This window comes from Pyxicephalus adspersus, chromosome 10, assembly GCF_032062135.1.
Source record: "Pyxicephalus adspersus chromosome 10, UCB_Pads_2.0, whole genome shotgun sequence".
Lineage (NCBI taxonomy): Eukaryota > Metazoa > Chordata > Amphibia > Anura > Pyxicephalidae > Pyxicephalus > Pyxicephalus adspersus.
In genome coordinates, this window is record NC_092867.1 from 55838313 (window position 1) to 55864011 (window position 25699).

Here is a 25699-nt window from a genome sequence, read left to right on the forward strand (position 1 = left end):
ATAACTTCCTGTTTGGTATATATATTTTTTGTTTTATTGTAAGTTGCATGAATTCTCTTTTATATGGAGAAATAAAAAAAATAAATAAATACATTCACATTTCTTAGTCGGTTACAGAGTGTGTTATTTGTTATAAGTTGGGTTTCTTTAAAGCACGCCTCAGGGGTAAAGCTTTCTAACGATGGGTGAATTTGAGAAATTAAAAGTATACTTGGGAAATGGAAATGTTTAAAGCTGACCAATTGAATGTAAAGCCTTGAAACAACATTTCTGGAGAGGTCAGTGGTGCTTTGTGGCTTTACAAACAGGGTTTCTAGATTATAAGATTAGGCCCCTATATAAACCCAAAGCTGTTCAGCTGAGACAAACCAGTTCACACTGATAGAGGGGCTTACAAAGATCAGTGGCTTAATGTATTCCTCTTCATCAGGAGTAAGCAACGTTACCAGCCATATACAATCTATAACAGAAATTATATATATATATATATATATATATATATACACACACAAAATATTTCTAATATGTATACAAATGTATCATCCAAATCCATGTGTTCACCAATGCAATATTACTCCCTTGTGATGAAACCTGAGTTAATTCTCCATAATGGAATGCTTTGAGCTCACTGGTGATGTATATAGGAAGGGAGGGGAGACAGACAAGAGTGGTGTTGCTGTCCAAAGGTGGCTACAATTCTTCGTTGAATCAGTAACGGTGAGTGTAGCCACTCTAAGACAGGAAGTGTGTTACCAATCAAATTACCTGATAAAAGATGTAGTAAATGACCTGAAGCTGTCTTTACCCTTCTTACTCAACTGTGTGTGTCCCTTGTTGGACCAACTTTCAGGAGCAACGACAAGTGCTTTAGTCCAGATGTTCAGTTTGCACTTTATCATCGCAGCCTTCTAGAGCCTGAGATGACACCACCAATGGACACCCAATGGAAATAATTTGCATTACCCAAGCAACAATGCATTTTGGATAATAACTAATTGTATATACACCTTTTTGTCTTCAAGCGTTAGATAATAGAATTAGTAGATACTAGGTGCGAACTCCCAATCTGAGCTTCCATTTTTTTTTTGGGAAGTCACATGATGCAAGGTAGTGACATGATGTCTCCAAGCTGGATGGGTCCTAAGGTGCATTACATTTTTTTTTTTGACATTACATTTACTGTCTATTAGGTTGTATGACACTGGGCATTATTTACCCCAGAGCATAACTTTTGGGGTAGAGGTCAGTAGAAATACAGTACAGCACAATTCTGGAGAAAAGGGTTAGTAAGCCTGGGGTTGAGCTTGTCTACTAAATACAGTATTCAGTGATTCATGACTAGGCAATGCCCACTTTAGGTAAGCTAACACCACTTGTCCCAATGAAGGATGTTCCTTGTTTGGTTTGTTGTCAAAAGTTGGCAACCCTCAGCAATTCTAAAACAAGGTTCTGTGGAATCCTAGTGTTCCTCCAGAGGTTGATCAGGAATGTTGTAGATAGTTGACTTCCCATCTGAAGGTACCTGCACGGTTCCAGAGTTGCCATCTGGCAGAGTCATTGGCATGAAACAAATAATCCCATTATCTATAAGGCTGGTGTTTTGACCCCCGACCAGGGCCGTTTTTCAAAGTGACCTTCAATGACTTTTTTTTTTAAAAGGGGTTCCCCAAGACCTAAAATGTTTTTCAAGGTTCACGTGGAGTAAAAGGTTGGGAAAAGCTTATCTACATACATGGACACATCACAATGTGGCATCCATCAACCCACTTTTATGGCGGATGTCCTGTGCTATATTTATTTGTATGGAGGCTGGCTTGGCCTGGCAGTTGCCTTTTTTCCTTCTGTGCTGGATAGCTTGGCCTGGCAGTTGTTTGCTGGTCTTCTATATAGAAAGTCATGATCCATTAGTTACATATTTACTTCTATGGCAGACAGCTTAGCCTGGTAGAGACCTATTTATTTCAGTGGTGATTTACTAGGCCCAACAGCTGTCTATTTTCTTCTATAGGGAAGGACCTGCATGGTGGCTGCCCATGAATGTCCATAGTGCAAAGATTTGTCTGAGAACCAAACATTTCCCCTATGAATTAACCTTAGAGCCCCTGACCACAGGTGCTATTTACATTACCAGATATAGGATGTGAGACATTCTGGCTGATTCACCAAGCAAAATCGGAAGCTTGCTCGCGATCTAAAATCAGGGTCATTCGATCAATTTATCAACCAAATTTGAGGTGCTGGCGTACTCGCCTGGAAGTCATCAAATGAAGCGATCTCTCCGATGGAAATGGGCAGCCCCGGCAGTTTCACACTGGCGAGCTTGCATTAAACTCACTGTTCCCCTAAAAAAGCATTCTTTACCCTTACCCCTAAAAAAAATGTTTGTGCTGTTCAAATGTTTAAAACCTCTATATGAGCTATGAAATATGCATATTTTAATACCTGTTAGGTAAGAGTTACCTGAGTTCAGCGCCTCTACATAGACGCCTATCTAAACGCTTACGATGCCTGATCAGAGGAGCCGCCTGGGGGCTTAAATATTGCTACTTTCCGCAGGCTAAACCTCGGCTTTGCCATCGGACTAGATTATTCCACAAAGCACACACACGTTCTTGTTTGCTTCTATATATAAGTATTTTTTGAATTCAATATTTTTGGGCCATTTTTGAACTATTTTGGCTTTACATGGAAGTGTGGGTTTACATGTGTTTTGTTTGTTCTTTTTAATTTTTTTGTCATGTAAATTTAGTAATGTGTGTGTTTTAATGTTACATTTTAGCAAATGTTTGTTTTGAATAAAGTTGTTGTAAAATGTTGTTGTTTGTTTTTTGGGGGTTTGTTGTTATGTGATCTCTTTTCCAATCTCCCAGGACATACAGTTTAAAAAGTCAATTGTGATTGTTTTTAAGCTGTTCCTTTCTCTGAATTGTTTGAAAGGCCAAAAACAGCACAATTGTCTTGTTAAAACTCAGTTGTTTGATGCGCATTTTTTTCAGTTGATAAATGAACTTCACTTTTGCACAGTCCTCATTCAGGTAAGTTTTTATTTTTTTGTGTATATTGTTTGTTTTGCTTCATGTGCACTCATGCATGTATCTATCGACATGAGTGCAGATGAAGCAACACATGTATGCATGCATTTATAATGTGTGTAAATATACATAGAAAAGAGAAAAAATAGGAAGAAGAGGGCAAAGAGGGTTTTTTGGACCACATTGCTTCACATGCTTCAAATTAAAAAGATTGCCTTATTTGTTCCTATGATTTGTGATGTCATAGGCTTGGCTTCAAGTAACATTCATGGATGATATTGCTTCTGGTTAAAGGAGGAATCCACCTTCTGTGCTTCCACTACCAAACTGAGGTGAGTAAGTCTATATATATGTATAAATATATGAGTGGGCCAAGGTCTAAAATGTCATTCAACCCTGCAGAAAACACCCTGAAGGGATGGAAAAGCAAGAAAACATATGGCACAAAGTGGATTTGGCCCTGGAATTTTTATATACTAGCACTATTTGTTTTGTGTAAACACCTAAATATTGCATACACTCCAGTATTTAATGCATTAAGCATTAGGTTAGGCAACAATACAACATCTGTTCATTTCCAAGAGTGCCTGACCCTGCTTGTGAGCTTGACAATCAATGTGGTTTGATGTTGTGCTTGTCAACCTGGACCTCCTTCCCTCACCATCAAGTGTGTTACAATGAGTATGCAACTCAGTTGGACAAGAGCTTGCTGAGCAGTGCATACATGGGATATCGATACACTATTTGCTTATTTTCTACTATTCAACATAACTACACTATCAGTGATCAATTGGATCGCATTGGACAATATGTAAGGAGTTAAAAATATCTCAAGCCTTGATTGTTCTTTACGTGTATCAACAAAACAAACCAATATTACTTTATAAGATTTGTCTGTCAATGACACCTTGATATATCATCTAGAACCTCCCAACCCCACAACATTCAAACTTATCATCATAGATAGCTGTTTCAAACAATTTCCCCCTGCAGTGATTCCCTTATATATTAAAGCCAGACCTCATGAGAATAGCTCATTTGAACTTTAGGGATGCACTGACTCAGCCGTCCTCCATTGAATATGTACAGTATAATCTCAAATATATATTTTTGTTCTCAATGGTCCACAGATACCACATATGTGATATGTGTATATGTATCTATATGTATATATATCTATATTTATTCAGTTCCTTTATAATCCTCTAATATAGATAGCACTGCTCCCGACCAAGATGGCGGCTCGACTACTTGCTGCTCATGACGTCACATGCTATTTTTCCTTCGCACCGCACGTGAATTGCAGCAGAAGTACTTCCGGTGTGATCAGGTTGGAGTTGCTGCAGAACTGAGTTTGCTGACAGTAGTTCAGAGGGTGGCGGAAGCGGTGAGAGGAGCAAGTTTACAACTGTAAATGCCTCAGCCAGGTCTGTCGCTGATGCAGTTCTTTGTAAAGGTATCACTGTGTGCATCGACACCTGTACTGTGGAGGAACTACAAGTCCCAGGGTGCCCTGCCAGTCTAAGGGGGACTGAGAATGCTGGGAGTTGTAGTTGGAAGCATAATGCCTTATCTTCATGCATGAAATGTTTAATAGATTTGTACATTGTATTTTAAAAACCATGGCAATGCTGCAGGCTGTTTGTATGATTTGCTGTAATCATGGTCACATGACCATACTGCTTCCTGGTAGCAAGTGGACACCAGGGGCACCCAAAACTACAAGTGTGCATAGGTTCATGCTCCTAGTTCCACCATGGAATGATGGTTTTATCCATTACGTCCTGGGCAATTTATTTCTGTCTGGGTTTATATGTCTAAAAGCGGTATATTGTCTTTCATAAAAATGTATTTTACATTGTAGGCCTGTAATTCTTAGGCATAACTCACCAAAATATGTCCAAACAAGGGTCTAGTAGACATCCTGAGTATAATAAAGTTTGAAACACAAAATCATGTCAAAATAATACAATTTAATAATGAACTTTAAATAAAAAACACAAAAATATGGTAAAACAAGGGTGCATAAATAAATCAAAAATACTGAAACCTGTAATATAACTGTACAGTAGCAGACTCAGATTTGATTCGCTTGTATTGGATTGTTTTGCATTCAATGCAGTTATTTTGTAATGAATCCAATACAAAATATTTTGTAATTCCCGCGACAGCTGCACGCACCAAGGTCTGCACGCACCAACGTCATCCTCAGCGCAATCGCCAGGGGACCAAACGGAGAAGGAGGATGCATCCAGAGCATGGGATCGGACGGGCAGAACACTTGAGGATGCTCGCGGCACCAGGTACGGCTTTATTTATTATTTTTGGATATATTGGATATTAAGTGTGGATCGAGGTTACCGCTACCGCTTAGGAGGTTAAAGAAGTGTCATTGTTCTATGTTCCGGTCTGGTTCAGAAAACCCACCACAAAGGCATTAATTACAGTTTTAGTAGCAATATTACTTTTTTGAGCCATCGCCCCTTTCTATAGGCACACAGACCCAAATTCTTCTGTTTATGTAAACATGATCTGTTGTAAGGTAGTAAAGGAGGATAGGTTACCAAACATTGACTGATATGATATTTTATTTCCAGCAAAATACCTAAATAATGGATCATCCCAGTAGAAGCCAAGAATCTCAACCGCAAAGCACCAACCATTTATCATCCATAAACAACTCATTATCTTTAGCAGCGGGGCAGAAAGCATCCATCCTGCAAGTTGGTGGCCAATCTTTTCTGATATTGACCACAGGTCAACCATCATCTCCCCTGCAGGGTCTTGGATTGAATTTAGGAACAATGTCTACAAGTAGGCGGTGCTCAGCCAGTGGTCTGTCAGGTTGGTGGAATTAATCCTCTCCCTAACAAGACAGAAAAGGTTTCACCCAACGTTCTCCAGATTTGTGGTCTTCAGTCTGTCTATCCGTCCAGTTGCCACCACAGCCCAGGGTGGTGGGCTGCAGTCTTCATTGGTTCCAGGTCCACCACCATCTGCAACCTTGCAGATCCATGCTCCTAAAATAAAGGGAAAGTCTGGAGTTAGGGACCATCTTCCATCAGTCATAACCCAGGCTGCTATACCTATACCCTACTCAAGCCAGGTTGGAAGAGCTCAACCCAATGTTCTTCAATTTGGTGGACTTAAATCTTCTTCAACCAAAGTTGCATGTACTGTTCCATTGCAAACTAAATTTTCCCCTGCCTATGGCAAAATAAAGACAGAACCTGGACATGGAGATGATGAGATAAAGCCACGAACAATCCAAGCCAGTGGACGTTATTCAGAAACTGGCAATGTGATTGGTTATTGTGCCCCAGGAGTTCAGCCAAGCCATTTCCAACCATCTTTGGTTTGCATCACTGTTGGACACCAGTCTTTAGCTGCCTCAGGAAATGCAAAAAAATTTACAACACCCCAAAACAACAAACAATCCTTGACAAAGAAAGGATCTAAATATCAGCAGGAGACCCCTGTGTATGTCGACGTCGGGTGCTCAGCCTACAATTTGGTAAAAATGAAGCATGTTTCCACCAACACCACCAAGAAGAATAAAAGCACTGCCACTCAAGTGAGGATTTCATTTACGAATAAAAGTCAAGCAGTTCAGTTTCCTGAGGTCAGTTGTTGGTACTCTGAAGCGCAGACCTACCAGGAGTGTTCTACGCAGTCTGGGGAAAAGTTCTGGTCTAGGCCAGGTGGTTTTCTGGAGATGGGTGAATCTCATCCCTACAAAGTTGTGATTGTCCGAGATTCCAAACCAGAGAACGTCAGTTTAATTTTGTGTTGGACTTCTCACAGTGACAATGATCGAACATGGAACAAAAAAGAAGTTGAAAAGTTATTACACCAATCCTATGATGTTGTAAGTACTTCTAGGAGAATTGAATGTATAATGGTCGGCAACTATGAACTTTTTTCTAAAACTGTCCATCTGAGGTGTTATTCCAATGGTTCTCTAATGTTAAAAATGTCCAGAAACACTGTTCTTTGGAAATAGAAGGTATCTATAGGTGGTATATCAGTATTCTCCCCAAAACATTTTTAGGCTGGATAGGAAGAAGCTGTAGGCAAGTAGTGACCCCTGTGTTGTAACCCAACATTTCAGTAACCACCCAAAAACAGTCATGTAGTTACTGAAATGTGCTGGGTGGTGCGCCCAGCTAAAAGGGGCTGGAGAACACTGCATATGAAGGTTGGACATCCTGGGGTTGGCAATGACCACTCATAGCAATATTTATAAGTTCAGATATGTGATGCAATGTTCTTCAGAATTAATCAGATGTGGTGCATTTTTTGGGGGGGGCAGATTTAAGCATACTTGTATTTCCATAATCTGGTCTTAGGAACAACCACACTTTGATGACGTGGCAGTTTACTTCACAGAAGAGGAGTGGGCATGTTTAAATGTTACAGAGAAGAACCTTTATAGGAAGGTGATGATGGACAATTACTGGAACCTTATGGCTGTAGGTAAAGTAGTCTCACTCGTGTGATAGGTGACATACTGTATGGCTTTTCTTAAAGACAAACTCCAGGCAAACATTGTGCAGCCATTTTTTTCAGTTCCAGAATAATGCTTACTGTCTTTTAATGTATCCCTGGTAGAAGTGTCTACATTGATTTTGGTATTGGGGTCCTGTAGACACCTAAGCTGCTAGCCTGAGGGGAAACAAGGCAGAAAATATGTCAGCAGGATCAGAATGAGGAGTAAGGATCTGTTCATTGTCCTATTTCCTTCTTGCCTTTTTGGCATTTGACACTTTAAGATGTGTTTGTAGTCCCTTTCCCTGGGTTGGGTAACATTGTGTATATCAGACATATTAGGCAACATTCCCTAATTTATGGCTATTTGTATAAGCTTCAGTTAGGTCTATAAATATTTGGACTGAGACAACTTTAGGCTTTAGTTCCTTACATTTTTATGCAATCTTTTTTGTTCAACCCACTGAGTTAAAGCTGAAAGTCTGCAGTTCAACTGCATTTGAGTTGTTTCATTTAAAATTAATTTTGGTATTGTACAGAACCAAAATAAGAAAAAAAGTTGTCTTTATCCAAATATTTATGGACCTAACTGTATATATGTTTTTATTGCAAGTGCCCCTATTTGCATAATTGGGTATCACAGTTAGTCACTGTTTACAGATGTACATTTTTTAGGCTTGACATGTTTGGTATATAATTTCTTGACACCATCTTTTTTTTTTTAAAAAAAAGGAAGAGTATTGTGTTTGTGTGACTGTGTGACATAACAAAAATTAGAAGTTGGTTCTCCCTCAGCCTTTTTAACTACCTGTTCTGAATGTTATTGTGCTTTATAGACAGGGAAGATCATTGTGACCCCTCCAGTGATATTAAAGATAGAACAAGGAGAAGACCCCTCCCTGAGGGGCCCTACAGCAGTTCAGTGACTTTGACAACACAGGTCAGTAATAAGCGCGGTCCATGTTTCTGATATCTGAATCTAAGCTTGTTAAAATAAAATCATTCTGTTAATGTGGGTACCTAAACTTGTCACACTGTAACAAGTTAATAAAACTTGGGCACAGTGTCTCATAATTGAGGACTGAATATGATAGTAAATCCAAACTTTTATGGCTGCCACCAAGACAGAAATAAGAGCAAATATTCCTCTCGGGACATCTGTTCATAAGGGAGCTACGTAAAGCAGCATTTCTATCACTTTTAATTCTGTCTTTAAAAAATCATTTAGGCAAAAAACACTATATATATATATATATATATATATATATATATATATATATATATATATATATAAACTCTGCATATAGAACTATACGAAAAAAACATAGCTGCTGGGTTTGGACCTTAGCATGTCCAGTCGCCTCATTAATGAGCTGCAGACTGAAACCCTTATCTGTTTAAAGTAACTAGAAAATGTTCAGGAAGTTGGTGGTCACCTTCTTTTCATTATTAGTCACCTTTGCTCTTCTGTCTAACAGATCACCCATCAAGCCAGAATATCTTCAATGAACATTATAAAATTAAGCACTTTTACGGACGCTTGAAAATGATCACCTCTCCAATCAGGCTTAGCATGGCAGGCCTGACGATCACCAGAATAACGTGTGACCCATCATTTTATGAGCCATTAAAGGATGCCGCAGATGAGAAAAGGGTTAGAGACCCTGGGAAGCTGTGTCCGTTCAAGCCTTTCCTTAAGGAAAAAACAGTGATCAATGAGAAGCCCTTCCATTGTTACAAGTGTGAGAGAAAATTCAAGCACTTGGGGAGTCTTGTCAATCATCATCGGACACAACAGAGTGAGAAAGACCTGACTTGTTTTGAATGTGGTAAAAAATTCACAAAAATGAAAGGTCTCCTTCTCCATCACATGAGACACACAGGAGAGCGACCCTTTGTCTGTTCAGGATGTGGAAAGACCTTCACGTCTCAGCTTTGTCTGAACAACCACCTTGGCTTAAATTTGAAGAAAAAGCTATTTAAATGCTTGGAATGTGGGAAGCGATTTGGTGTTAAGCAAAGTCTCCTCAAACACGAGAAGCTTCACCAAATAGATGACCACAATATGTGTATGATCTGTGGGAAGGTGTTTTTACACAAAACCAGACTTTGGCTCCACCAAAAAGCCCACAGTGGTCTATACATCTGCTTCTACTGTGGGCAGTATTTCAGCCACATGGAGGATTGTGAGAAACACATGCTGGAACACGGTCAGATGCAACTGTTCAACTGTGCCGAACGTGGGGATTCCTTCATCTACGAAAGCCAGCTTATAGAGCACCAGAAATTTCACCAGGCCGACTATAAAAACTTGGGGTATCCAGACCTTTTGATCTAGGTAGAGGAAGAGGATTTATGTAAAGTTTACTGAATTTCAGTTTTTTGGCCAAGCTAAATTGGTCATTTTAGTTGCATGTTTGTGGAAAGGACACTTTCATGCCATTGTAGTTGACCAATCACCAGTAAATGGTTTGGATAAATCGGTAAGTAAGTTATCTGCCATTAAAGTAAAACCTGAGGCCCATATTCAGAAAAAATGTCTCCCTCCCTCTTTCCTCTAACTTAGTCAGTATTTTTTTTTTTTTTATACCTTGTCAAGTGTTTTATACTCATCAAAGGTCCTGGTCCCTCACTGGTTCTGTTTCTTGTTAGATGAAGCGGAAATTCAGTGCTTCACATGTGCCCATGCAAGTCCTTTGAGGGTCCCCTCACTTTGATGTGACCACCTGCAGACTTTCTTCAGAATGCTTTCTAAACCCTGGTCCTGGACAGCCAAATGGAAGTGTTAACATCATGCAGGCAGTGACATGGATACCCAAAAAGACCCTATTTCTTGCAAATCGAGGACCTTGGATTGCAGAATTACGATTGCAGTTTTAGTTGAGAAAAAGGGTCAATTAGAGCATTAAGAGGGGGTTTAAAGGGAAGTCCAGTGGTCATCTTTAAACTTCTCTTTTAATTTTGGATACATTGTAGAAGGTTCACGTCTGGCTGGTTTTATTGCCATTTACATTCTCTTTTCCTTAAACTTCCTTTCTTGGATAAAGGAGAAAATCCCTCCAAAGTGAGTGAAAAACCCACCTGTTGGTTCTGTTATGGTGACATATTTAAAAGTTGTGATTGGCTTTTACTTTGTCTTGGTCATCTGGACAAAGTGAGATAGAGGATTTTCCTTCACATTGAAGATGGATTACCTATCTTGTCTCTAGCAGTGAAAGTCAAGAAAAATCTCCCCAATGGGGAACACAGATGCATATTTACCTATGCAACTTAAAATGGAAATCACATTTTCAGCTGGAATTCCAAAAAGATCAACTGACAGTGGAGCGTTGCTGTTGTTTCTATACCTCCCTACACTTGACTTGTACTTGACTCGGTTGAGTCACAGTATTGGTCTGTTTTCTTGCACTATTGGGTCATTGAAGGCTGAAGGACTTTCCATATGATATCAAAGTCTGGAAACAGCTTTGTTGTGTACACTGATGTGTGATCTGCCGCTGCCATGTAGCTTAGCCTTTTTTTGTTTTCTCATTTCTCATTCTTTACTTTTTGGAATTTAAAGTTAAATTTTAATAAAATTAAAAAAGTCAAAAAGATGGTGTGTTATATGTTATTTAATCTGCATAAATAACATTTTGTACCAGGAAGAGCTCTGATCTTTTGTACCGTTTATCTTCTGGGATAAATTGGGAGCGTTCATACTCAGGTGGCCTATTAGTTGATTTCAGCTGCTAGTTAGTCACTTTTTAGTCTCTGGACAAATGACAGGTTCACTTTTCAACTAAAAGGGAAGGTTAACATCAGCCTGGTACACCGTGGTGTATTTAAAATGTGTGTATTGTGTAACACATTAACGTACATTGTGCTAAGACAGCCATTTATGTAAATGGGCTACCATAATACAGTGCAATGGATGAAAATTCATGCATGCACCAGTTTCAGCATTGCGTTCAGAATGAGTGTCACTGCATCACACTAATGTGTGTCACCCAGATCTCAGTCCACCTCCTTGCCCGTCCCAGAGAAGACTGCAGCTGACAGGACAGCTGTAGCCCAGTTCGGCACAGCTTATGTCTCAGTACCAGCTTTTGGACCAGTGGTTGGGGATCCTTGTTTTACAGAAACTTCACAACCTAGTAAAGTCAGTAAAATATTTCAAAAAAATAAATTTGAAATGATTACAACATTTTTGCAAAAGGCAGTTTCAAAAGAAATTTGAAGGAGAAATTGCTTTACTTTGAAGGAGTTCTGTAAAGAGTCCAACACCTTGGTGTCCAACTTGCAGCCTGGAGGCATCATGTGGTCCCCTTGACACTTATTATATAGCCCTGAAGATAGTATGGATTATAGTGTTCCAGAGTAAGGCATACACACATCAGATGATTTCTGTCCAATAAACCATATCAGCTGATATCGGACGAGAAACTGGTGCCTGCACAGCACTCGTTGTTCATGGATCCATCCTGGCAGATCTACGAACGATCGTAAAAAAAGTGAAGAAGAGAGAGCGCAGCAAGGTCCTGCTCCGTCGTTCTTCCACCTCCCTCTCCATAGAGCAGAACAGTGCTGTATGTACAGTGCTTGTTCATGTATCGTTCAGTCTTTTGTCGTTTGAAAGGATAATGAAAGATCATTTTCAACGACAATTATTGCACGTGTGTACGTAGGCTTGGATATGTCTAAATAAATGTGGAAATATTGATCTGTAAAGTAGCTTTGAGGTTAGTGGTTTTCAACAATTTCTTATAATGTGTCACTAGTCTAGAACATCTTCTATAGCATGGCAGCTTTCTGTAGGAATATTCTCAATAAATATTACCCGTGGCTCTTTGGTAATGTCAAGGGCCATATCAAATGAGTTCATAAATATATATCATAGACACAGTAGTACGGTTGATATACCAATCTAGTTGCAAGTTTGCCAACACGCAAAATGGCCTCTGAGTTATTTTCTGCTTTGCAGGAGAGTGTACTACTTTGATATGCCATCAAGGCTTTCCCACATACACAACATCTAGCTGAAGTGGCTCATATGACTATAATGGAACTCCCGGAGTTCGGGTCAGGCTGGTGATGTCACATTGTAGATAGAATACAGAGAAAAAGGGAGAGAGTGACCACTTTGAATAAGGTAGAGAGAGTACAGAAAGCTTGGAACATGGCAGTACTGAGGGATTTCTGGGAAGATGACTGCTGTTAGAGGGGTGAGCTGGGGGAGGGGGGAGAGTACTAATCCCAGGTGACTGCTGTCCTGGTTAGATAAAAATAGATTGACACACAGGGATGAGTAGTGCATAGCATTAACCTATGTTAATTCAGGAATACATTTCACAGAATAGGGCTACAAAAACCTACCATAAAAATGAATCATAAAACTGATGGCAAGCCAGGTCTTCCCATCCAACATCATGTTCTTCTGCTTGAATTGGCACACATTCCTTCAGCTATGCTCCAAAATCTAGTGGAAAGACTTTCCAAATAAGGCCATCAACCCCTCAAAAGTGAAGCAAGCTTGGTATTAATTCCCATGGTTCAGGAATAGGATGTCCAAACAAGCTGACATAGCTGAGATCTAGTATCCATAAACATTTGCTCATTAAAAGGTCAGTCTGGTTGATCTACAGCTAAGCTGAGTTGAGTTTACCTTGACTAGTACCTGTTTGCTCAATGATTGGACAACCTTACTCCTGAGTTCCAAAATTACATCTCAACCTCAACTGTATACGTGTCGGTACAATTTTCTAGATTTTAAAAACTTAAATTGCCAATTTGATGTTTATTTTTTTAGGAGGCTCTTAAACAAATGCCTCATTAGATATAGTTTACCCTAACTTAGGGGTGCAGGATAAAAAGGACATGAAACCAATAAATGTGAAGAAGATTTTAGTAGGAGACTAAGATGGAGGAACAGAAGGCCTGTGAAGAAAGCATCTGGGGAAGCCATGGTTACTGCACCCCGTGACCTGTCAAAAGCCTATGAATTTGATGAGGACCAACTTCTAGATGTCAAATATAACACTGTTCAGGTTAAAGTAGAGATACTTTACCATTAAGTAAACCACAACTTTTCAAAAGTAATATTTATTTCCTGCTAGTTTGCTTTAATGCCTCTGGATGTTTTACATAACCAATGGAACAGTGTTCTGTTGACAGATTAGATCATGCAAAACTTTTTGGTAAAAGTAGATAGCATTATGTTTCTGAGAAAAATGTCTACCAATGCTTAAAGCAGAACTGTGAATCATGGTGAGGTTGAATAACTGATAACAGCTGGATTGATGTCTGGATGACTTGCAGGTTAAAGACTATCTTACATTAGGTACATTTTCTAGGACTTATTTTGTGACTGAAATAGTAATTCATTGCAACCATGGGATAACATGTTCTACCTTAAAATAGCAAAGTCAGACACTTGACTTCAGACTGGTTGCTTGAAGAATGCCATACAAGAAGTATTTAAAAACACATAAGGAACAGTGCACCAAATAGGTAAAACAATTTCAATATGATTTATCCACTGTCTGAAACATACGCAGATGCCTTGGTTATGGGGGTGCATTAGGATGGTTACATTTGAGCAATGCCCTACTATGGGGCATAGAGTAACATAAACATTAGAACTTACTTTTTATTGTATTTTACTTGGGATTCTCCTCAATGGCACCTAGGTACTAAACCTTCACCACCAGCTCCAAAAAAAAAGAAAATGAAGGGTGACAACCTGATTGCGGTTTTCTATGTATTCCTGAGCAGGAACAAGTATAAGAAGTGCAAACTGGAAGACAAGTCTTATCTTCAATGGATACATACTTGTTTGGGACAGTCCATACAAGGCAGCAGGTGTTTTGGGGATTCAATCCAGGTTCTTCCATCGTGACAGGTGGACTTTGAAGTACATCTAAACCCATGAACGGAAATGGTGGCTGCATTTGTTTTCTCCTGCTTTTGTACCCAGTGATGGATGAACGAGCAAGCATACACAGAGTATTGTTTTGTTCAAGGGGGTTGGGGCATGGGGCAAGCAGAGCTCTCTTTAGAAGTGAACCGTGATCATTCCCAATTAGTCATTCATCAGAATGCTATGGCAGAACTGCTGTACACATGCCAGAATATAGAATGATCCCTGGATTCAGGTAGAGGAAGTGCAGAGCCTGGAGCATGGTGGCACGGCCTGGGGGATATCTGAACCTCTGGGCTGATGGGCCAGTGTTGGTTGGTTCTCATTAGACTATCTTGGGAGTTTCATACCCTATGAAGTCTTTTCAATCAATTAAATGAAATTATGGAACCTATCATTAAACTGCTGTTCTTTTGGTCTTAGATTTATTAATATTTGGTTCAGCAAAATTTGGAAAATCAATTTTATTATAAGGGAGGTTTCAATCAGATATTAAACAGGCAGGTGTTACATTAATCAATTGAAGTTGATTTCTAAGAATCAAATTTAGATGAGCAATGTTCCAGGCTGCAGGCTGCAGGCTTCTACTTTATATTGTGAGGAGTCACCATCCTATGTGCTATTCTGGGGTGTCTGATCTGCAGGCAAAGCTTCTCCTAACCTAGTCTTAATTGCTGTGACCACTGAAATACATTTATAGGACACTTGCCTCTATCTTCACCTCTCCTGTCCCGTTTCTCCTAACTTTCCTCCTTCCTGGCATTGTAACTTCATTGATCTCTTCGTCGGAAATGAACACTTGGGGGAACACAGGCATCTGCCACCCTCAAAAGTGCTGAATTCTCGAATCCTATTAAAGCTGTAGTGCTGGAATAAAGAAAAGGTAATGGAGACATCTACCGGAGAGGTGAGTATGATGCTTTTTCCATTGTAGGGACCTTCTATCTTAATCAGGATGACCTCAAAGAGAACCAGTTATTGCAAGAAGTTAAAGGTATAGTCATAAAGTGAACCTGTGATCTCATTATGCTGGTCAAGTCAAGAGATTCTTTTTATCCCTCATCTTCAGCAACCCCTATGTCGATGACAAGAATTTGACATCAGTTTAGGAATCCTCTAAGATCATTGGGAATCATTGATTGGTTAATTGCTTATTTCATGCAAGGAAAAAGCTAAATGTATGGTCGAAGTGGGTTCCTACCTGGGAACAAAAAAAGCATAGGGGCTCATTGTCTATGCTTTTCTACCTTCTATCATTGTGGTGACATGGGTGCTTCTGTATGCTTTGCCATACTGAGAAGTTATAGTAATTATCATCAGGCTTGGTTCCATAGTTTCACCCTAACTTGACACAATGTATATATAGTTGCCATTGAATGCTTAATTTTTTCTTCTTTTTTTTCTGGTAGACGGATCTCAAACCATTACCATGTTTATGATACTTCACAGCCCTCTCTCAAATATGGAGGATAAAAGTGACAATGACACCCATCCCTGTAAAGATGGCTTCAGTAATAAGTTAAGTGTGAAGAAAAAGGTGGTCTTCTAGAAGGACATCTCGCATGTCTGCATCTGTTGGATGAGAAACCATCTCCCAATCCAGCATTACTGCACCTAATGACCCTGTAAAAATCTTAAATCATGATTTATGTGAGGATGAAGGTCCAGAATGCCATAATAGTTTTGCAGCAAAACAAGGAAACGTGAAATTAGAACAAATGTCTTCTGGGGAAGAAGACATTATTTTTGATGAAGATTCTCCAGATACCCAACATAAACGTGGAAGGAACATGGTAAAGTTTTATATAGGCCAATCCAAAGAGATACCAGAGGAAAAATCGAAGAGGTTTTTAGACCTGCATCAATGCACAGTCAGGCAAATTGTGTAAAAATTGAATAAAATCAGCAATGTTACCACTCTCCTTAGGAGTGGGCAACCTACAAAGATTGGTGCCAGGGCATGGAGTACAATTTTCAAACATATGACGGAGAACCCTAGGGTCACAGCTAAGGACTTGAAGGCGTCTCTGGCACTTGACAATATCAATGTTCAGGTTCACAAATGGTGTTCAAGGGACTTTGCCATGGAGGAGACCCCTGCTCTACAACTGGAATAATTCAATTCAATTTTTAAAGCTATGAGCCAACTGTATAGTTCTATACATATAATAAAGTTCTACTGAATGTCAGGTTCTCCCAGGACCTTACACAGGTATCTGTCCAAGATCCAAAGCAGTGTTCCTGGGGTTCTTCCAGAGGTTGCTAGAGGTTCCTTGAGCAATGAGCAGTTTGTGCCTCTCAGGACAGTTTAGGTAACATCAATGATCTTTTTGGCTCTCTGTAAGGGTGACATTCTTCCCACTGACCACCACACTAATATACTGTACTATAGTAATTATAGTAGGGGTTCCTTGAGGAGCTGTTATTTTAAGGGTTGCCCTATGGTAAAAATGTTGAGAAAGGCTTATCCAAACTGGTAACGCAACATGAAAATCTAAAAATATAAAGTAGATGTAAACCCTACAAGATGGGATTTAGGTTTCTAAAACATTTTATATCATAAAAATGTCTATTTTTTGCCCATCAAAGCTGTTCTAAGGGCAAGGTTGATACATTTTTTTTAGTAAGGCTGTGTTCAACAAAGATGTGGAAAATAAAAATAAATGTAGGTGTGTTTGTTAATTGTTATCAGTTGATAAAGCTTTTGTTTAGATGAAGTAAGAGTTGGTAACATCCATGCCAGTTTTATGGCCACCCAACTGGGCAATCATTCCGTACACTCCATCCTCCAGTGATGTCCATGACCTCCTGCTTGGAGCTACTGTGAGCTTTGTGGGCTTACAGTATCTAGGTCTATACAGGGCTTATCCATAATTTATATGAGCATTATCCAGTCCTGCAAGAATACCCAGGGAAAGTGCTGGTGAAGTCATCAGACAGAGGCATCAGAAGGGGGACAATGGGTTGCAATAGCCAGATTTGCTCTTTACCATGCTATCTGCATGTACCTTTGCTGCTCCACTCAGCCAATGGGAGCCAATATATCTCTGGTGGGAAAGGGAGGGGATTCCACTTTCATATAATTGTCATCAGAAACCCAAAGGCCTGACTACCTCTTAACTTGTTTAAGGTAGACAAGAAATGAAATCAGAGACATCATTGAATTGCACTAGGCCACAGTGGAAAGATCTATGGACATCCTTGTTGCTTTGAAACTTTAACAAAGCCAGGCTATTTTTAGCTATACCTAGGGCACTATTAAAGATATGTACCTTTACTTTTGTCCGGCTGCCTGTGGATTCACCAGACAGAAAGTGAGGGAAAATTTGCTACAGGCACACAGGCTACAAAATAAATTTGAGGGGTCCTAGCCTTCCTTTGTGGTTCTTTATGAAATAAAACAGGAGGAGGAGCTTGTGATCTCATCACATTTGGTCACACCCCACTATAATTAGGTTTGTAATACACACAGTGCGATTTGATACTGATTATGGCCGATTCAATCATGACTTGGTGAACATTCTATTTCCTCTAAAACCAGATTGAATGGTACCCAAACCAATGTTTACAGACTATAATCCCCCCATGCACCTTAGAAATGGGCCCACACTTGATGTTTGCGAATATAAACATTGGGGTGAGCTTGATTTGAAAGTACACATTGGGCAGCCTATCCTTTGGGTTAACATTAGGGTCATTAGGTTTTTTTTAGAATGCAGAAATAAAGGTGGGATGTTTGGATCTAGGTTGTGATATAAATCCTTTCTCTGATGCCTATTACAGTGTGCTTGGCTTCAGCATAGAGTCCATACTATCTGTATTGATTTTTTATGTTCTTCCTGTTTTTGTGTTTTTTTCTTCCACATCCAAAAAATATGCAGACTGTGTTAGTGACGTATGAGTATGGTAGGGACATTAGATTGTGGGCCTCTCTGATGGACAGGTGGAGACATTACTAGCGCTGCGTAATATGGCGGCGCTATATGAATGTATGATGATATAAAAAATTCTGTCAACAGAATCCATATAGTGAGCCTCAGCTGAACCCACAAAGATACACATACACAACAGCCTGACGATCCATCACCTGCCTTTAGCACACAGCTCCGGGCATCCATCACACGGATGTTACAGTCTATTAATTTTTACAAATCTGACAGCTATCTGCAAACACTGAGAAGCAAAACACATGACTGAACACGTACAGATCCTGTTCTATGGTGATTGTGTCATCTTGCTTCACTTTTATAAATGACAAAAAATGGATAAGTATTCAGACCTGTGTACAAAATCGTTTAGATCTCCCTCATGGTGACAAGAGTGCCTGCCCTTGGGAGCATCCAATGCCAGGCTGGCACAGCTCTGTCTTCTACAGAGGAGCACGGTCGAAATCAAGAATGATGTCTGTGCGGCCCACTATATCAGAATGCACATGGCTAATCAAGACGATATTTTCTGTTAGTAGGGACCTGCTCGGAGCTTGTTAGGAATTAAAAAATAAGGAGGGCTGGCGGTGCTTGCTGTATAGTTCTTAGGGGGAAAGTATGACTGTTAACCAAGTGAAATTACAGAATTTAGATCCAATTATACTCAGGCAACATTTTCTCTTTTGTGGTGTACAATTATGCCTATTTTATCAGCACACTTATAGGTGATCTGATCAGAAAAAATGAATTTAGACTGTTCCCCAAGCTGGTTTTCTAGAGGCTGCAAACACATCCCTTCATGTAAATTAAAACAAGTTACTTTTTTTTTACCACAATGCACTACCAGGTGTATTTCAATACATTGTGGTGTGTTACAGCATGTGTATTGCATCGCAATGCATGTAAGGTGCAGTATTGCATTATTATATAGTGTGCTACACATTAAATAGGCACTAAATATTATTATTCCACGGTATTTATATAGCGCCATCATATTACGCAGCGCTGCACAAAGTCAATAGTTGTGTCACTAACTGTCCCTTAAAGGGGCTCACAATCTAATGTCCCTACTATGGTCAAATGTCATTATACAGTTTAAGGCCAATTTTATAGGGAAGCAAATTAACCTCACTGTATGTTTTTGGAATGTGGGAGGGAACCGGAGTACCCAGAGGAAACCCACGCAGACACGGCGAGAACCTGCAAACTCCATGCAGATAGTGTCCCGGCCGAGATTCGAACCTGTGCCTTAGCGCTGCAAAGGCAAGAGTGCTACCTCCGAGCGAAATACAGATTTTTATTGTGGAGCCCAAATGGGTTGATATTTTATCACATTACCATTGTCAGACGCAGGGAGCTCATGTTAACAAGACATAATTTGCTCTTAACCTCCCAACCGTTAAGACCGTACTTTTCCGTGCAAAGTACAATTATCAATTTACAATTCCATGCAAAAAGTTGCAATTATCGTTAACCCCGTACTTTTCTCACTATATTAAAATCTCACTTACCTGGTCCCGCTGTGCTCATCCAGCGTCGATCTCCCTGTCCAGCGTCGGGTGCCGTCTCCTATACCAGCAGGACCGGTAAGATGCCGGCCGGCTTCTTACCTGGTCCCTCTGATCGTCCCGCGTCGTTCTCCTTCCAGCGCCAGGTGCTCTCTGAAACAAGAAGCTGGCCGGCGGAGGAAAAAAAAAGCCGGCTGGCTTCTTTTGCGTGCGTGCGTGCGTGCGCGATGACGTCGGCACGTGTACGGGAAATTCAAATTGAAACTCATTCATTCATTTTGTATTGGATTGGATACAGGAGTTTGTATTCAATCCAATACAAAATGAATGAATGAATTTCAATTAAAAATAAATACAAAGTATGTATTTTGTATTAGATTGGATACAGGAATTTGTATTCAATCCAATACATAATGAGAGTTTGAAATTTGTTCTCATTTTGTATTGGATTGAATACAAAGTCCTGTATCCAATCCAATACAAAATAATAGAAAATATATTTATGTGGTTTTGTCTATAGGTATGTGACGTTGGACACTAGGGAGGTGTTTTAGAAAAATATATTACTATACAGTATATCGAATTATCGCATTTTCAGTATTTTTCATTTATTTATGTATTCTTGTTTAAGCTGAATTTTGTGTTTTTCCTTTAATTTTATTAAAAGTAATTTTTTTTTTTTTACATGATTGTGTGTTTCAAACATTTTTTATATTCATTATATCTACTAGACCCCTATTCGGACATATTTCTGTAAGTTACAGGTTTACAATTTAAAAAAAAAAATTTAATGAAAACCTGTAACGCTTTTGGTACAGAAATCTAGACATCAGTGTAACGGCCAGGTGGTTAATATAGTTTTGTTTGGGTCTCTTAACTCTGGCCACGCCCACAATAAACCAGACTCTTCATGTCCGCTGTTTCGGTATTTTTGACTAGTAAATAAAGCAACAAACTTAAGTAACTGAAAGTATTAGCATTTTCTCTTAGTAATTTACTGTCCGTTACACATAAAGACTATTTATTTAAAGTCAACACACATCTCATACCAAATACATTGCATTTGTTTTTTTAATTTTGCCAGTTTACCCTTTTTTAAAATGGCCACAGAACTACTTCCTGTCATAGCGAGTAAAGAAGTTCCCATCATTATGGTAATAGAGCTTTTGCACATGCTCTCTAGACAGTGAAGCTCACGTGACTTGTGTGGGCTTGCTAGGGGGTTCGGGGAAGGGTGGTGATGTTTCACAGTGAAAGGAATGCAAAGAGAAGAAGGGGTAGAGTGTGGATCCTGGAATCAGGTAGAGAGAATACACGGATGCGGAGCATGGGGGGACCGGAGTGGGGGGGGGTATTTCTCTGGGGTGACAGGAAGGAGCTTGGGGTGGGGGGGAATTCTATACCCAGGTGACTGCTATTTTGGCAAAACCTTAGGTAAGGGAAGACGTTCCATGTTTAAAGCCCACCAGACACAACCCCTGCTAACTCATCCTGTATGTGTATTTTGCACAAAATATGCCAACCAAGACCCTCATTACAAATACCATTACTGGGTGCTATTCAAGCTTGGGACTTGAACACCCAAAGGGGTGGGGGTCTGATCTTCAAACGTTCATCCTGTTAGATGAATTATTTAAATAACAAGTATCACTAATAATGCTCAACTTTTGTCTAAGTTTAGTACACATAATTTTTCCTTATTGTCAGGAATGAAAGCAAATCTGTTTTAAAGCCTCTTGCAGGGGAAATGAAAAAAATATTCTTGTGATGGAGATCTCCCCACACTGCAAGGATTAAATGTTCATTTTTATTTAGGGGAATAATTAGGTGGGCGAGTATCATAGGGGAGAATGGTAGAGAAAGTAAGTAATACTGAGTAGTACCAAGCCTCAATTAGGTAAACTGTTTAAAGCAAAGAGAGAAGCAGAGAAGGCTTTTTTGACAGCACACATATTTTTAAGTAATAAAATGATATACTTTATTCATCGACTAAAGCAAAAAAGTTCTAAATTGATAGTATGTATAACACAATACAAAAAGTATGTTTGCAGTAAACATCATTTAGTAATTCAAGCCTAATGACTTATAATTGTTGTTGGTACCCTGTATGAATGTATGATTGCATATAGTATATTTATCCTGTCCCTACGTGTTTTGCCCCTATGGGCTTCCTCAGGGGATATGAAGGGTTGGGCACACTTAAAATAAGTGACATAACAAATATATTAAGTTTTCCAACTACAATCATAATAAAAAAACATTTATTGATTGCATTTAATAGGATACAGTATCTAATTAGGATGATATGCTGACACAGATTTTGTACATCCTCAATAAGAACATGGTTTTTAAGGGATCAAGTTATGAATTAGAGAAAATCTATAAGTGAATGTAAATAGACTCACTGGTGTTAGCATGAATGTGGATACACCATCTTAATAACAACACGCGACAATGGTATTGATTGGTTGGTTCCAATTGGTAAGGAACGTGTATCTAATGAGATTAAAGTTATAAGATAACGTCAAGAGAAACTGATCTTAGTGAAACTTCACATTACAAGTGAACTTACTGGTGGGTATAAGACAGAAGTTGATCTAGGGTTTAAGGGGCTATTGGAGGTCCTGATCTTTAGAATACTGAGATTCTAGTAATGTTGTTAGATAAAAGGTCAGGTAAGTATTAATTAGAGTTGGGTTTAAGCTTGTTGTAAATGGTAAAGTGATAAAGTAATTAGTAAGGTGTAAACTGATAGTTGATTTCAGGATTAATATAGTAGAACTGGAGTCTCAATTAGTTGGGGGTATTAGTGAAATTGAGTGAAGAAAGCTGAAAAAAGGAAGAAAACCATAAATGTTGAGAGTAATAAACAAGTTATTATAGGTTTCAATAGGTAAGGATTTTGCTGTGAAAATGTACTCACTGTTATTATTTTTGATTGTAGGAAGAAAAAAATGGATTAGGGATCCATTCTAGGGAGAGCATAGAGGATATATATAAATATGGTGAAAAATGATTATTTAATTTTGGTAAAGGTAGGAGTTCAAAAATCAAGGAAGCCAAAATAAAAAGAACATTACTTACTGTGTGTAACAAAGAGCAAAATGATGGTCTGGCAGCAACCGACCAAACATAAAAGGTTGGTACTACTGACAGAGCGTCCTTATAAACATGTAATCGGGAAGAGGATGAGAAGATACCACGCATGCACTGAAAAACCATGAATGCGTGCTAGCTATATTGAGGTTGGTTGAGTTACTACGTGGAAGTAACACCTTACTAACTTAAACCCACTTTATCATTTACAACAAACTTAAACCCAGCTTACCAATATTTTTCCTCACTTTAATTAATACTTAGCTGACGTTTTATCTAATACTATTGAGGATATACAAAATCTTTGTCAGCATATTATCTTAATTGGATACTGTATCCTTTTAAATGCAATCAGTATATATATTGTTTATTATGAATGTAGTTGGAAAACTGAATATATTTGTTATGTCACTCATTTTCAGTGTACCTAACCCTCCATATCCCCTGAGGAAGCCCATGGGGGTGAAATATACTATATGCAATCTTACATTCATACTGGGTACCGCCAACAATTATGAGTCATTAAGCTTGAATTAATAAATGATCTTTACTGTAAACATACTTTGTGTATTGTGTTATACGTCATAGTTCTCCCCAGAGGGTTTTAGTCGGTTGCTCCGCCCGGCTGATTTGAATACCCCGCCCAGCTCTCAGCAGCTCTCATCCTCGGACGCACGGATCTCAGTGAGGCTGCTCTGTGCCATCTGTGCTGTGTGTCATCCCTTCAGAGGATTGCTGCTTCCATGAGAGGTGAGCACACACAGTTCAGCCTTCATGTGAAGGAGACACAGGCAGCCCCGCCCCCATCTCATAGCACAAGCTCAGATTTCTGCCTGTGAAATGTACGGAAATCCACCTCTAGCTCTGCGTGTGAATTCTGTATCCTCACAGCTCTGTGTGTACAAACCTCCATATCTCCTAAACTGTATGTCACAATGACTTGTAATTTTCATGGTGTACAGGGGACCCTCATAGATACTAGTTACTACAATTTCAGCCCCCCTAGCTTTAAAGAATTCCAAGATATGGGGGTCACAAATGTAAAAAGTTATGAAAATTGAACTTTGGGGTTGCTGTTTCAGAGGAAAGTGCAACTAGGAGTCCTAAATTGAAAGTGCAAATTGGGGTCCCTGGAGCCACTAACATAGCAAGGAGCATTGGGGTGGGGCCCCTAAATATATACCTACCTGTCACAAACCTATACTTATGAAACTACTGTCTGCTTCTTTTCTTTGGACACCAATTTCTCTGAGAATAGGGTTACAAAACTGAAAATATAGGTGCAAGTGGCGGGCACATTCTCCCCTTACAATCTCATTACTACAGCATCATTAGAACATAAAACACTCTGCCCATCAAAATGGGCTTCCCTGCCCTGTTACACATTCCTGTCCTCTTAACTAACATTCTGAACTTCAATTGGGGAATGGGGCGGTGTAAGAAACCAAAAATATAAGTACAAGTGGGGAACATCAGTGACTACCATCCCCTAAAACTTCATCACTATAGTATCATTGGAAAATGAACCCTGCCCACTAAATTTTATTGAGGTTGAGGTACAGGAAGGTTACAGTCGTGTAACAAGAAAGTGCATTGTGATGGACAGTTTTTTTTTAATGTTGTATTGATGCCATGGTGATGAAGGGTGATAGCCACACATGTCTCCCACTTCCACCTATATTTTTGTTTCCCTGCACCTCCTAATTCTGGAGAAAATGGGGTTTGAGGTAAGATGCAGACAGATATGTGTAACAGAGCAGGCAGCAAATTTTGCTAGGTAGAGATTTATGCTCTCATAATGCCATACTAATTACATTTTAAAAAGGTTTAGCCACAAGTGTCCCCCACTTGCACCTACAGTTTCAGTTTCCTATGCCTCCACGTGTACCTTAAAAATTTCAAGTTATTACAACCAACGGTTTAGGAGATCTGAAGGTTTGAACACAGCGAGTTGTTAGGCTGCAGAATATGACAAGCAGCTATTACACTCACATTGCTATCACACTGCGCTGCCGATGACATTACACACTGCGGTTAAACGTCACAAACTGTTTTTATATAGAATATGGGCAGTGATGAGAGGGGGTCACTGGCTGTCTTGTCCCTATCTGATATCACATGCATGATGCTATTAAAGCATCGCCACATTATTAACATTATATTTAAGAGTGACTTTCTCTGTTATGTAATGGGAAAATGTGCGTTTTTTGTTTTTACACTTTTGTGGAGAGGACCTCTCCCTTTCAGTCTTCACTTCCATTTCAGTAAAGACCGAAGGGGAAATCCGCAGCCTCCTGGGATATTTGTGTCACTGCTCCTTGTGTGCATGCATCTTCAGAGGCTTTCTTATAATGTAAAAAAAAGTGTTCAATCTAATGCATGCACAGTGAAAGGCAGCATTGGAGAGAAGGTGAAAGCTGAGCCAGCATAGGCCTCCTTGATTCTGTAAAAGAATCAAGAAAAAAAAAATGTTTTCACAAAAGTTCACTTTAACTAAATATAGACACAGGAGCACATCTGAAGTTAGGCTGAATTCACACCAGCAGTAAGGTTACATTTGTACATTCCTCATGCCAGGAACCACTGCTGCCTAAAAAACGTCTAGCTCTGAAAAAGCCCACTTACCACCTGTTACCAATCCTTGGTGCCCAGCACTTACCGCCTGTTACCAATCCTAGGTGCCTAGAATTTACCGCCTGGTATTAATCCTAGAGGCCTAGCACTTATGGCTTGTTACCAATCCTAGGTGCC

At 39.4% G+C, this 25699-nt stretch overlaps 2 protein-coding genes across 3 annotated transcripts in view; both read left to right on the plus strand.

Annotated features, from left to right (window-relative positions):
* The first annotated feature begins 5644 nt into the window (after positions 1-5644).
* On the plus strand, positions 5645-11108 carry LOC140338879 (uncharacterized). The gene is made up of 4 exons (XM_072423199.1): positions 5645-5755; positions 5851-6900; positions 8361-8460; positions 8999-11108. Exons 1-3 carry the CDS (start codon positions 5645-5647, stop codon positions 8373-8375), a joined length of 1176 nt encoding a protein of 391 aa, XP_072279300.1. The 3' UTR covers positions 8376-8460; positions 8999-11108.
* Positions 11109-21038: 9930 nt separating this feature from the next.
* LOC140339464 (uncharacterized) overlaps positions 21039-25699 on the plus strand; it is an 8949-nt gene continuing 4288 nt past the window's right edge. Inside the window, exon 1 of one of the 2 annotated variants that reach the window (XM_072424191.1) lies at positions 21039-21153. In XM_072424191.1, the coding sequence (XP_072280292.1) occupies positions 21093-21153 (61 nt within the window). In that variant the 5' untranslated portion in view covers positions 21039-21092. Of the gene's footprint in view, positions 21154-23558; positions 23699-25699 lie in introns of those variants that run through there. The other variant, XM_072424192.1, reaches the window with a different exon arrangement.